General features: G+C 35.8%; 1 protein-coding gene across 1 annotated transcript; it reads left to right on the forward strand.

The window, feature by feature from the left end:
* Positions 1-3,655: 3,655 nt before the first annotated feature.
* Positions 3,656-10,436, forward strand: LOC142174835 (uncharacterized). Its single transcript, XM_075241160.1, has 2 exons — positions 3,656-4,610; positions 9,252-10,436. The coding sequence occupies exon 2, from the start codon at positions 9,260-9,262 to the stop codon at positions 10,292-10,294; it is 1,035 nt and encodes a 344-aa protein (XP_075097261.1). The 5' UTR covers positions 3,656-4,610; positions 9,252-9,259; the 3' UTR covers positions 10,295-10,436.
* The last annotated feature ends 5,069 nt before the right edge of the window (positions 10,437-15,505 follow it).

Consider the following 15,505-nt stretch of genomic DNA (forward strand, 5'->3'; position numbering starts at 1 on the left):
AGGGAAAATGGGAGGCCTGTTCTCATAGTGAGGTCCTTCACCGGGAAACCGAGGTACGTATTGTCCCCGATTTTACCAGTAGACAATATCGACGGTATAATACTGGTTTGTGCTCATATTAATTATTTTATCGTATATTTATTATCTCTCATCATTACAAGTATAATTATGTTCAATAACAAACTCTGGTTTTCAAGGTTTGCATATAATACATTGATCGCTCAATCATATTCGATGCAAAGATAATGATAAGATTAGAGGGTGAATGTTTGTTATTGTTTTAAATGGTAGTTGTCACTCACACTTTTAAATGCTTAATACCGTCTCTCACAATCATATTGAGCTTAAGATTATTTTAAATTAGAATTTTAAAATAATTTCAATAGCCTGGAAAACTTGGTTTACCATGAGTTGAATAAACATTTCATATCTATTGTTTGCGTTGGCCAATATCATGTAATTTTGTGCGTAAGATGATGGTAAACTTAAGTTAGAATTGGCGTTCTAACCCTCGTTAATTTTGCAAAATTGTAGCAAAATGAACATACACACACACACATATATATATATATATATATATATATATATATATAGACTAAGACACTTTTGTTGTCGAATAGCTTCGCTATAAAAATTTTAACTTTCTTTATAAAATTTATTTACTTGTTCCTCTTAATTATTTCATTACCATTTTTCTCATGGTGCAAGATTAGATTTTAAGTATTTTGCATCGCGCTTGAGGATTATGGTTGAATTTGAGGCACATGTTTCAGCTTTTTAGCTCAAAACAATGTCAAGCATACTTTTACATTAAGCAATATTTTTAAAAATCTTGGTTGCTATACGAACTCAATTTGCTTTCCTTTTACGCTACAACTTTTCAACTCTATGAATCTTTCTTTTCATAGTCTATTATTAGGTTTCTGGATATACATTGAATTTGATATGATTATGATAAGATGTAAACTAAGCATGCAGATCACTACTGAATCATATTTGATTAATAATAATATTCGAGACACTTAAACTTTGTCCAGTAATATTTAGGACCCAATTAATATTTTTTATTAGGGTGAAAATCATTTATATCCCCCAATTTTGCTTTAAAAATTAAACTTTCTCCTCAATTGAGATATTGACATTCTACCCCGCACATGTCGATTGAATTTTTTAAATACTTATTTTACACTTACAATATCTACTTCTTTCTTACTTATTTAACATCATGATATTTTAAATGGGATAAAATCTGTCGGACTTGGAAAAAAATATGAAAAATATTCATATTAAATAAATCACGTAAAGGATAGAGGTCTTAACATATGATTTTTTTTCCTTTTTTTTTTTAATTTTCAAATAGTCCAGGTTCTTGCGTGAAGAAAACAAGAGAAGACAAAATTATATGATGAGATTTGAGAATGAAATGGAGGACACAATTACTCTAGTCATCATCGATTCGACACAAGATTGATACTACTACCAATTTGCATTTGTGGATTACATCTGTGTGGATTCCTTTTAATTAGAATAAAAACACAATGGATTTACTCGCATTCTTAATAGGACGCTAATTAAAAATGGTCCACTAGTTTCTGATAGCTAGCCATGTATCAAACCCTATAGTTTGGGTTCCATTCTTTTGGTTTCCCACTTGATACTCGATATCTATTTTAGGACCTGAATAATACGGATTCGTACAGAGAAATTATACTTGAGGACTTTATGGAAGACGATTGAAACTCAGAACTAGAATTTGAAACCTGTCGTTAAAGATAAAAATAAACTTATTAATCTCCCAGAGCTTTCGGTGATCTTTTTTTTTTTTTTTTTGTGGTTTGTCATCTCAATTATTATTTTTGGACTTATTGTTCCACTCAAGATGTAACTTTCTCGCGTCTTATCTTCTTTTTGCTACATAAAATATTTGAGTCGTTGTCCATATTAGCCTTTTTGAAATGCAAAACTAGCCAAGAGGCTTCTTCAAAGGGAAGTACGGAACCTTATCAACAGGATCAACTGAGATTTTTTGGCCAAGTTTTTTTTGGCTAAAAATTAAGGTATTTGATCAAGCTTTTAAAGGAAAAAAAGTGCTTTTGAGAAGAAACAGAAATAATTTTTGAGAAGCAGAATAATATAGCTTCTCTCCAAAAGTACTTTTCTAGAAGCACTTTTGAGAAAATACACTTAGAAGTAGTTTTCAAAAGCTTGGCCAACCACTAATTACTGCTCAAAAGTATTTTTCAAATCAATTAGCCAAATACGAACCGATTCTCACTAAAAGTACTTTTAGAAAAAACACTTATCAAAATAAACAAATTTTAGAAGCTTCGCCAAATATGCTAGTAGTGTGGTTGTGGGATTAGGATATATGAGATTTCAAGAAATTTTTAAATTCTAATATTTAGAAAGTATTTTTCTTTTATGAGGTCCTACCCAACAAATATCAAAAGTAGTCGGGTAGAGCTAGCTCCGAATAGGTATTAAGAAAAAGAAGATCTATTTCTCGTGATTCGGCCTAGTATTTGAGGATGTTTGGCTAAGCTTATAAGCTGGTCAAATTGGTTTATAAGCACGTTTTGACTTATCTACGTGTTTGGTAAACACCTCAAGTGCTTATAAGTCAAATGTTTATAAGCTAAAATCAGTCATAAGTCATAAGTTGATCACCCCCAACTTATGTTTTCAGCTTATAAGCACTTTTCGTTTGACCACGACTTTTACTAGTTTATCCTTAATAATATTTTTTAATTCACAAAATATTTTTCTCAAAATAAATTTTTTGACTTTCTCTTTGTTCCATATTCGTTGTTCATCCTTTTCTTTAAGAAACTTTTTAATTTATAATCTTTTATAAAAAACAATTAAGGGTATTTTAATTATTTTAATAAAAGAACAACTTATCAGCCTTTTTTGCCAAACACATTAATTGCTTATTATCAGTTTCAGCACGTCTATCCAAACACGTAAATACTTAATTAAAAAATCGGTTTCAGCATTTCAAGCTTATCAGCAGTTTACAGTAAAAATAGCACGGTATAGCCAGTTTTCGTACTGGTCATTCAAAAATAGCCAGCGTTTACGAAGTCAATAAAAAATAGCCACTATTTTGCTGCAACAGAGACCGGTCCAGCATAATATACTGGAGTTCGGTGCACCTGTGTATGAGCTCCAGCATATTATGCTGGACCGATATATTTTGCTGACTCCAGTATAATATACTGGAGACTGGAGCACCGGTTCTCCAAACTCCAGTATATTATACTGGACAATTATACTTGCTGGAACTCCAGTATATTATGCTGGAGTTCTAGTGTACTTATGCTGAAACTCCATCATATTATGCTGAAGTTCCAGCATACTTATCCTGGAACTCCAGTATAATATGCTGGAGTTCAAGCATACTTATGCTGGAACTCCAGTATAATAAACTGATGTATTTTTCGAGTTTTGAATAGTGTTTTCGCTCATATTTATCTTTACATGAAAAGTGGCTAAATTTCGATTACTTTTGAAACTGGGCTATTTTTGAACGACCCGTTGTAAATCTGGCTATTTTTGAATTTCTCCCCCGTTTACAATGAGCTAATCCAAACGGGCTCTTAATTACTCTTTTCGTCCTAGTTAGTATAATTTGTTATGACTACTAGTAATATTTATTCCGGGTTGTGAATTACTCTTTCAGCTCCCCCCAACCCCCTATCACTATCAGCGCCGGCGTACAACCGGTAACTACCTGACTCAACTGCAATTTTTTCTTTTGCCGCAATCTCTAGTGTTGGATCCTACAGTTCATACTGGTAAGTATTGGTTTGAGCTGAAAAGTTTAGTGCTTTCTGTTCAATTTTAATAGGATAAAATTAATTATATAGCATTTCTCTAGGAAAAGGGAATTTTCCTCACAAATTTCACACCCCTCAAGTTTTTCTAAAGATCTGTTCTTTTCAAGTTTTCTAAACATCTGTCCGTTTCAAGACTTTTCTAAAGATTGTTCTTTTTCAAGTTTTTCTAAGATCTGTTCTTTTGGAACTGATTCTCCTCCGTTGATTAAATTTTTTTTTTAGATTTGATATTAGATTCCAAACTTTTGTTGACTGGTAGCCTTAGATTTAACGTTTTACAATTTATATTTACTTTTCCCAAAAAATTTTGTAAAGGTTTCGATTTACATCTGTTTAGCCGTTTTCAATTTTGTTGTGTACTAATTTTTAACTCAAGATTCAACTTTTATTTGTGAAACTACGCTAAGATTCAAAATTTCTAATTAGTTGAGTTTTATTAAACTACGCTAAGATTCAACTTTTACTTGTTCATTTTGTTGTACCACGGTAGAACTTGGTGAATTTTGTGTAGCTCTCCGTTTTTTCCCTATATTTCCCCTACTACTGTCAGGGCTACACCAGTGGTAGCGGTGACAGCCCTTTTTGGTTCTTGGGTAGAGGTATTTTCTGTGTTTTCAGGGAAATTCTCGAAGTTGTTGGAGACAAGTTGGGCGCACAAGCACTAGCAAAGGAGAGCAACCTGGACGAGCGTCCGCAACGGGTAGTGGGAAGCGGCGCTGAGTGTACAACTACATCGAGTACAACAAATCAACACATGTTTGGTTCTTAAAAGTTGGTACCTCCCGTTCTACTATTTCCCTTTTGGTGTTAGCTAAATTGATGTTACTTTAGTTCACAATAGCTCAATCATTCAACTAGTGTACTTGCAGTCATTCGTTTCCTTCTAGTTTGGTTCATTGTCCGTTGTGCACTAGTGAGTCTTCTTTAGATTTGTCATAGGTGTAGTGGCTGCAGTCTGGGATGATAGATTAAGGGCATGTCCTCGGGTGGGGCAGAGTGTGGGGCCAGGGTATGGGTGTGGGACGGGAGGTAGGGGAGGTAGATGGGGCAAGAGAGCCTATAGGTTGAGAATCGGGTCATGGAATATAGGTTCGCTAACGAGTAAGTCTATAGAGTTGGCGAAGATACTTCAGAAGAGGAAGATTAATATAGCGTGTGTCCAGGAGACTAGGTGGATTGGATCGAGGGCGAAAAATGTAGATGGGTATAAGTTATGGTACTCTGGAGTCCTGAGGGGTAAGAATGGAGTGGGTATCATGGTAGATAGCCATTTTAAAGAATCAGTAGTAGAGGTCAGGCGGGTGAATGATAGACTAATGACTATTAAATTGGTGGTGGGTAAGTGTACTTTAAATGTCGTTAGCGCGTACGTGCCGCAAGTAGGCTTGGATGAGCAGATTAAAAGGCACTTTTGGGAGGGGTTGGATAACATCGTTCGTAGTATTCCGCCTTCCGAGAGGTTATTCATAGGAGGAGATTTCAATGGTCATATTGGGTCGTCTGCAGATGGTTATACTGAGGTGCATGGCGGATTTGGTTTTGGGGAGCGGAACGGAGGGGGCACTTCGCTGTTGGACTTTGCCAAGGCATTCGATCTAATGATTGCAAACTTAAGTTTTCCGAAGCGGGAAGAGCATTTGGTTACTTACAAAGTTTGGTGGCGAAGACTCAGATTGACTATCTCCTCCTCAGGAGATGCAACAGAAGGTTGTGCGAGGATTGCAAAGTTATCCCAGGTGAGACCCTTGCAACGCAACATAGGCTTTTGGTGATGGACATTGGTATTATGATAAGGAGGAAGAAGAGATCAGTACGAGGCCGTCCGAGGATTAGGTGGGACGCTTTGACTAAGGATAAAGCTCAGGAGTTGGAAGGAAGGTTATCGACAATGGGAGCTTGGAGAAGTAGTGGGGACGCAAACACTATATGGTCGACGACGGCTGACTATATAAGGAAGGCGGTGAGAGAGGTGTTAGGGATATCTTCAGGCCGCACCGGTGGCCACAAATGAGACTGGTGGTGGAATGCAGTTGTCCAAGGTAAAGTGGAAGCGAAGAAGGCGGCGTACCTGCAGTTCGTAGGGAGCACTGGAGAGGAGGAGAAGAGAGCGAACGGTGAGAGGTATAAGGTAGCTAGGAAGGAGGCGAAGATGGCAGTAACGGAGGCTAAGACGACAGCTTTTGCTCATCTGTATGAGGAACTAGGGAACAAAGGAGGGGAGAAGAAGTTATTCCGACTCGCTAAGGTGAGAGAGAGGATGGCTAGGGATCTGGACCAAGTGAGGTGCATAAAAGATGATGACGGCAAAGGAGCTTTTGCTCATCTGTATGAGGAACTAGGGAACAAAGGAGGGGAGAAGAAGTTATTCCGACTCGCTAAGGTGAGAGAGAGGATGGCTAGGGATCTGGACCAAGTGAGGTGCATAAAAGATGATGACGGCAAAGTTTTGATGGGGGATGACCAGATTAAGAAGAGATGGCAAACCTATTTTCATAAACTTCTAAATGAAAAAGGGGATCAGGATATTGTACTAGGTGAATTGAGGAATGCTGACAGCCCCCATGAATTGAGTTATTGTAGGGCCATTGAGGTCGATGAGGTCATGGAGGCAATGCGTAAGATGAGGAGGGGTAGAGCTACCGGGCCAGACGAAATTCCGATTGAACTTTGGAGGTGTGTGGGTAGAGCAGGCTTGGAATGACTTACTGGGTTGTTTAATATTATATTCAAGACTAATAGGATGCCTGAAGAGTGGATGTGGAGTATAATGGTTCCGCTGTAAAAGAACAAAGGCGATATCCAGAGCTGTAACAGCTATAGGGGTATCAAATTACTGAGTCATACCATGAAAGTCTGGGAGAGAGTGGTAGAAATGAGAGTGCAAATGACGATCTCTATTTCAGATAACCAGTTTGGGTTCATGCCGGGGTGATCTACCACAGAAGCTATCCACCTTATTAGGAGGATGTGTGGAATAATACAAGGATAAGAAGAAGGATCTCCACATGGTGTTTATCGATCTAGAGAAAACGTACGACAAGGTTCCAAGGGAGGTCTTATGGAGATGCTTAGAGGTTAAAGGGGTCCCGGTTGCCTACATTATGGTGATTAAAGACATGTATGATGGAGCTAAGATCGGGTTAGGACGGTAGGAGGTGACTCCGAGCATTTTTCGGTTGTTACGGGGTTGTATCAAGGGTCTGCGTTCAGCCCTTTCCTATTTGCCTGATGATGGATGCCATAACTCATCATATTCAAGGGGAGGTGCCATGGTGCATGCTATTTGCTGATGACATAGTCCTAATTGACGAGACACGACGCGGTGTCAACGAGAGGCTAGAGGTTTGGAGACATGCCCTTGAGTCTAAAGGTTTCAGGTTGAGCTGACCGAAGACGGAATACCTCGAGTGCAAATTTGGGGCCGAGCCGACGGAAGCAGGAGTGGAAGTGAGGCTTGACTCTCAAGTCATCCCTAAGAGGGGTAGTTTCAAGTACCTTGGGTCAGTTATTCAGGGGATCGGGGAGATCGACGAGGATGTCACACACTGTATAGGGGTGGGGTGGATGAAGTGGAGGTTAGCGACGAGAGTCTTGTGTGACAAGAAAATGACACCGTTACTAAAAGGTAAGTTTTATAGAGCAGTGGTTAGGCCTGCTATGTTGTATGGGACCGAGTGTTGGCCGGTTAAGAACGCACACATCCAGAAGATGAAAGTAGCAGAGATGAGGATGTTGGGGTGGATGTGCGGGCATACGATGATGGATAAGATTAGGAATGAAGATATTCGAGAGAAGGTAGGCGTGGCCCCCATGGAGGACAAGATGCGGGAAGAAAGACTCAGATGGTTCGGGCACATTCTGAGGAGGAGCACTGATGCACCAGTGAGGAAGTGTGATTGACTGGTTGTGGTGGGCACGAGGAGAGGTAGAGGGAGACCTAAGAAGTATTGGGAAGAGGTGATCAGGCAGGACATGACACGACTTAGGATTACTGGGGACATGACCCTTGACAGGGAATTGTGGAGGTCGAGCATTAAGGTTGTAGGTTAGGGGGAAGTTGTGAATATTTTTACAGCGCACTAGAGTAAGACTAGCCAGTTAGGAGTTAGTCTTAGGATGCTACTGATCAGCTACTGATGCAGGGCTTTATCTGTTGGATATTAGTATACCTTCCATCTTTTTCGTATTTCTTATATTGCTGTTATTTTATGTTATATATTTTATGTTATTTTATTATGAGTCTATTGATAGTACTAATATATCGTCTCTTGTTGCTTTCTTGAGCCGAGGGTCTCCTGGAAACAACCTCTCTGCCCCTCGTGGTAGGGGTAAGGTCTGTGTACATATTACCCTCCCCAGACCCTACTTGTGGGATTATACTGGGATGTTATTGTTGTTGTCCCAATTTATGTAATTATGATAAAAATTAAAGAATATACTATTATGACAGCTCTTATCTTATACATATTTGTGCACACTTAACAATTGTAAACCAAGTTTAAAAGTGGGATAAGGTGTAAGATTATGGTTAGATAAACAAAAAGAAAAATTATGACACAATTAATGCCCATCTCCAAAATATAGGTTATTGTTATGAATAGTTTGTACATTGGATGCTATATTGGATGCCCATATTGTGAATAACTTAAAGATTAAATCTCCTACTTTATGTCCATTATCTTTACTTTTTATGCCTATAAAAGGCCATGTAATTGCAATGGAAAGATATGCCAAAGTGAAAGAAGAAAACACTTCTCCCTTCTTTCTATCTCTTCTTATTTACATTTTACTACATTGCTTTTATTTTATAACACGTTATCAGCACGAAGCTCTAATTTTATTCTTAACTCCCGCTAAGTTGAGCCACATTTTATTAAGGTATGTATCATTATAATCATTTTATTTATTAATGATACATACCATATGCTCACTGTTTGCAGATTACTTGTGTGCTTGGGCATCTTAAATAGTTTAAGTACATTGCAGTAATAAAATAACTATTTCCTTCTGTGCTCAACTCTTAGAGGACCTCAAAGTCATCAAACTAGCTATGCACTAATGTCATACTTATAATATTCATGGACTCCCTGGATCAAAACATATCTTTAAGGCATTTTGAAGAACTGTGAGAAATGAATTGACAAGCAATAATTTTATAGTTTAATTACTTTATATTTATTGGAACATATAAATAATGTTAGTCACGTTCAATTCTATTAACACATATATATCAATAATATAAAGTGAAATGAAACAAGTATGTAATTTCTACTTTATGGCAAGAATAAAATGAAATAGTAGATTGTTAACATGATATAGCTCTATTTTCATTTCTTTTACTTTAATCGTTTTGTTTTCATTAATTGTTTATTATTATAATTATTTCTCTAACTTATTCATCTTTTATGATAGTTTTCACTATGCCAAATTTATCAAAACTTGAATTTGTGGCACTTGACATCACCGGGAGGAACTATTTATCATGGGTCCTTGATGCTGAAATTCACCTTGACGCTAAAGGTCTTGGAAATATTATTATACAAGGAAATGAAGCATCAAATCAGCATAAAGCGAAGGCCATAATTTTCCTTCGTCATCATCTACATGAAGGGTTAAAAACTGAATATTTAACTGTAAAAGATCCACTTGAATTATGGATTAATTTGAAAGATTGGTATGACCACCTAAAACTTACGGTATTACCGAAAGCTCGGTATGAGTGGATACATTTAAGGTTGCAAGACTTTAAAACCATAAGTGAGTATAATTCTACTATCTTTAAAGTAAGTTCTCTATTAAAATTATGCGGAGACACTATCACAAATGAGGACTTATTGAAAAAAACATTTTCTACTTTTCACGCTTCAAATGTGGTGCTACAACAACAATACCGTGAAAAGGGTTTTAAGAAATATTCTGAGTTAATCACATGCCTACTTGTGGCAGAGCAGAATAATACTCTATTAATGAAAAATCATGAAATCCGTCCCATTGGGCCAGCTCCATTTCCGGAAGTGAATGTTGTAGCAGCATATGATAAGTTTGAAAGAAAACAAAATAATTACCGTGGTCGTGGACATGGTCGTAAACGTGGACGTGGCAGGGAGCGAAACAATTATCGTCATTATGGTGGAAATAAATTGGAGAACAATAAGGGTTCTCAAATTAATCATTCAAAAGGTAAAACTAGTATGTGTCACCGATGTGGTATGAGAGGTCATTGGGCACGCATTTGTCATACGCCAGAACATTTTGTCAAACTTTATCAAGCCTCCCTCAGGAAAAAAGAAAATAATGTGGAGGCACACTTGACCTTTCAAAATAATGATGATGAGGCAGGTCCCTCAAACAAATATGATTCTAAGGCACATCTTGCATATAAAGATAATGATTTTGAAGGCCTAACAAATATTACTCATTTAGAAGGTGAAAACTTCTTTGAGGATATTGACTGAAGAACTAATCATCTTACTGGGGAATGAAGCTATAAAAGTTGTTATTTTTATGTTTGCAACTAGTTTATTTTTCTTGAGTGTATTTTCCTAATGCATCACGTGTTGCTAGTTTCTACATTCCTAATGTATTTCTTAATGTTTTTTTCTGCTTGTCTTTCATATTTCTTATGATGTATTATTTATCTTTTTTTATGAAGAATATGAAAATTCCCTAGTCTTCAATTGGACTCAAGATTAATAAAGATGATATATGTCTTCTGGATAGTGCTACAACACACACTATTTTAAAAGATAAGAGATATTTCTCTTATTTGGTAATGAAAGAAGCGAATGTTAATACAATATCCGGTAGTACAAGATTAATTGAAGGTTCTGGAAGAGCCAATTTATTACTACCAGGAGGAACAAATTTGGCTATTGATGAAGCACTATATTGTAGTAAATCTCAAAGAAACTTATTAAGTTTCAAAGATATTCGCCAAAATGGCTATCATATTGAGACTACAAATGATGAAAAGATTGAATATCTTTATATTACTACAATAATGTCCGGTAAGAAATATGTGCTTGAAATGTTACCTGCTCTTTCCTCCGGCTTATACTACACAAGTATTAGCAGGATTGAAACACATGTCGTAGTAAACGAGAAGTTTACTAATCAAGATAATTTTATTATTTGGCATGACCGGTTGGCCATCCTGGTTCTAATATGATGCGTAAAATAATTGAGAATTCACATGGACATGCAATGAAGAATCAGAAGATTCTTCAATTTAAGGAATTCTCTTGTTCTGCATGTTCTCAAGGAAAATTAATTATTAGACCATCAACTATTAAAGTTAGGATAGAATCCCCTGCATTTCTGAAACGTATACATGATGATATATGTGGGCCCATCACCTCCATGTGAACCATTCAAATATTATATAGTTTTGGTAGATGCATCTACAAGATGGTCACATATGTGCTTACTATCAACTCGCAATATGGCATTTGCGAGATTGTTGGATCAAATAATAAAGCTAAGAGCACAATTTCCAGATTATGCAATTAAGATAATTCGTCTTGATAATGCTGGTGAGTTTACATCCCAAGCCTTTAATGATTATTGTATTTCAACTGGGATAACAATTGAGCATCCGGTTGCTCATGTTCATACACAAAATGGTCTAGCAGAATCATTGATCAAACGCCTCCAATTAATTGCTAGACCAATGCTTATGAGAACAAAACTTCCCATTTCAGTATGGGGTCATGCTATTTTGCACGCAGCAGCACTTGTGCGGATAAGGCCCACAAGTTATCATAAAGTCTCCCCATTGCAATTGGCTTTTGGTCAGGAGCCAAATATATCCCATCTTAGGATCTTTGTTTGTGCGATATATGTTCCAATTGCTCCACCACAACGCACAAAGATGGGTCCTCAAAGAAGGTTGGGGATATATGTTGGATATGAATCTCCTTCTATTATATAATATCTAAAGCCGATGACTGGAGATTTATTTACGGCAAGATTTTCTGATTGCCATTTTGATGAATCAGTATATCCAATATTAGGGGGAGAAAATAAGCAGCTGAAATAGAAGATAGATTGGAATGCATTATCACTGTCTCATTTAGATCCTCGAACAAATCAATGTGAACAAGAGGTTCAAAAGATTATTCATTTACAAACTATTGCAAATCAATTGCCAGATGCATTCACTGACCTACCAAGGGTGACTAAGTCATATATTCCAGATGCTAATGCTCCAATTCGAGTTGATATCCCGGCATGAAAATTAATTAAAGCAAATGAGTCTAATCCATGCTTGAAACGTGGTAGACCAATTAGTTCTAAAGAATCCTCGAAGAAGAAAAGGAGCAAGTGATCAAAGTGAACATAACATAGAGGTAGTGGCTCAAGAAGAGCCCCAAGACGTAACAAATGATAAGACCTTAGGAGAGGTCCAGGTACCTGAAAATAATGAGAATGAAGAGACATCAATAAGTTACGTCTCAACCGGGAAAAGATGGAACCGAAATAATATTGTTATCGATAACATTTTTGCTAATAATATTGCTGTTGAAATAATGCAACAAGATGAGGATCTTGAACCAAAATCTGTCAATGAATGTAGACAGAGAAATGATTGGACCAAATGGAAAGACGCTATCCAAGCAGAGTTAACTTCACTTGGAAAATATGAACTCTTCAGACCCATAGTTCGAACACCTGAAGACATAAAGCCAGTAGGGTATAAATAGGTTTTTGTGCGAAAACAAAATGATAAAAATGAAGTCGTTAGATATAAAGCGCGACTTGTGGCACAAGGGTTTTCCCAAAGGCCTAGAATTGATTATATGGAGACATATTCTCCTGTAGTGGATGCTATCACCTTCAGGTATCTCATAAATATGGCAGTGCAAGAAAAACTTGATATGCATCTAATGGATGTTGTTACAGCCTATTTGTATGGATCATTAGACAACGAAATTTTTATGAAAGTACCTGAGGGATTTAAAGTGCCAGAAGCATATAAAAGTTTTCGAGAAACTTGTTCAATAAAGCTTCAGAAATCTTTATACGGATTGAAACAATCAGGTCGTATGTGGTACAATCGCCTGAGTGAATACCTGTTGAAAGAAGGGTACAAGAATGATCCAATTTGTCCTTGTGTCTTTATAAAAAGGTCTGGATCTGAATTTGTTATAATCGTCGTGTATGTTGATGATTTAAGTATCATTGGAACTCCTGGGGAGCTTCCAAAAACAGTAAACTGTTTGAAGAAAGAATTTGAAATGAAAGATCTTGGAAAGACAAAATTTTATCTTGGTCTACAAATTGAGTATATGAAAGATGAAATATTTGTCCATCAATCAACATACACCAAAAAGATTTTAAAGCGATTCTATATGGATAAAGCACATCCATTGAATACCCCGATTGTTGTGAGATCACTTGATATAAAGAAAGATCCATTCTGACCTCATGAAAATAATGAAGAGCTTCTTGGTGCCGACGTACCATATCTTAGTGCAATTGGGGCATTAATGTATCTTGCCAATAATTCCCGACCAGATATAGCTTTCTCAGTAAGTTTATTGGCAAGATTTAGTTCTTCGCTAACACAAAGATACTGGAATAGTATTAAACTATATTCAGATACCTCCAAGAGACCATTGATATGGGTTTATTTTATTCAAATAAATCCAAGCCATCATTGATTGGTTATGCAGATACAGGATATTTGTCTGATCCACACAAAGGTCGATCTCGGACAGGCTATTTATTTACAAGTGGAGGTACAACCATATCATGGCGTTCGACAAAACTTACTATGATTGCTACTTCTTCAAAACATGCAGAGATAATAGCCATTCACGAAGCAAGTCGAGAATGCGTTTGGTTGAGATCTATATCTCAACACATTCAGCAAACATGTGGTCTTTCTTCGAAAGAGAATATTCCAACAATATTGTATGAAGACAATGCTGCATGCATAGCTCAATTGAAAGGAGGATATATCAAAGGAGATAGAACAAAATACATTTCACCGAAATTCTTTTTCACTCATGATCTTCAGAAGAATGGTGAAATAGATGTACAACAAGTTCGTTCAAGTGATAATTTGGCTGATCTGTTCACTAAGTTATTACCAGCATCAATATTTGAAAAGCTGATATATAAGATTGGAATGCGTCGTCTTCGAGTAACTACACGCTGCACTCTTTTCCTTAACCAATGTTTTGTCCCACTAGATTTTTCTGGTAAGGTTTTTAATGAGGCAGCAAGCAATGCATATTATAAATAACTATGTACATCCCAATTTTTTTTTTTTGTAAGTTCTTAATGAGGCACATTATCTTACATGGACATCCAAGAGGGAGTGTTATGAATAGTTTGTACATTGGATGCTACATTGGATGCCCATATTGTGAATAACTTAAAGATTAAATCTCCTATTTTATGTCCATCATCTTTACTTTTTATGCTTATAAAAGGCCATGTAATTGCAATGAAAAGATACACCAAAGTGAAAGAAGAAAACACTTCTCCCTTCTTTCTATCTCTTCTTATTTACATTTTACTGTATTGCTTTTATTTTATAACAATTATGTTTCTTATATACAATTGTTATGGTTCCTTCGACAGATTTTTACCTTTTTACCTGAACAATGTCAATGAGTGATAGATTAAATAGGCTTATGTCTTAAGTTGGTGACTTTCATTATTGTTAAGTCACAAACCACACTTAGGTAATATTAACTTCTGTGATGGACCTCTATTTGACATTTATCCCAGGGACTTTTTCGTATATATACGAGATTTTAAACTTATTTACTCGGTTTTGTCTAAGTTTTTCTATTTACGGAAAGTAACTAAAGTTTTTTACAAAATATATACAAATTCGGTCAAAATCTACAATTTATCTACAAGTTAAATATATATTTTTTGTACAAAATCCGATCAAAAACTATAATTTACCAATAATTTATATACAACTTATATACAATTATATAAGTAGTAGATATTTTGTATATCGTTTCTACACTCGACATACAAAATATATACAATTTGCTTATGTATTCTTTTTCGAGTTTTAACCAAAAATTTCAACCAAAACTACCTCGAATCTTCACCGAATTCTCTCAAAATTGAGATATAAACTTCAAAGGATATTTCCAAGCATTTGCAACAACACCCAATCCAAACAAAAAATAATTTTATAAATTTTGATTTCCGAATTCAAAGCTTCTAAGCTTACTAATGGATTAACATAGTTTCCAATTCAATCTACCCGCTTCTGATTAATACTATTTTGGTTATTGTTTTCACAAAACTAAAAGAAATTAACGATCTTCCCTCGTTCAAAAATAATCATAATTCGTTCATTGTTTAAAATTGAAAAAAAAAAACTGAAAATAAAAAGAAAGAAAAAACATACTAATAGAATTGTTTGATGCCAAAGCTCTTTGTTCTCATAAAGGTATGACTGAAGCTGAGGAGAAAGAGACCAAATATTCTTCTGTTAATTTAGAACTTTAGTTTCCGGATGGAAGAAGGAGAGAAAGTACGGAAGATTAAAGTCTAATACATTATTTTGTATAAAATTGATAATTTGTATATGAACTTATAATTAAATTAAAACATCAATAGTAAAAATAAATAAATATCAAAATTATTAGTAAAAAGGAAAAATCTCTTTTCATTTGACAAGTTTTTATTGG

Source organism: Nicotiana tabacum, chromosome 20 (genome assembly GCF_000715075.1).
Source record: "Nicotiana tabacum cultivar K326 chromosome 20, ASM71507v2, whole genome shotgun sequence".
Lineage (NCBI taxonomy): Eukaryota > Viridiplantae > Streptophyta > Magnoliopsida > Solanales > Solanaceae > Nicotiana > Nicotiana tabacum.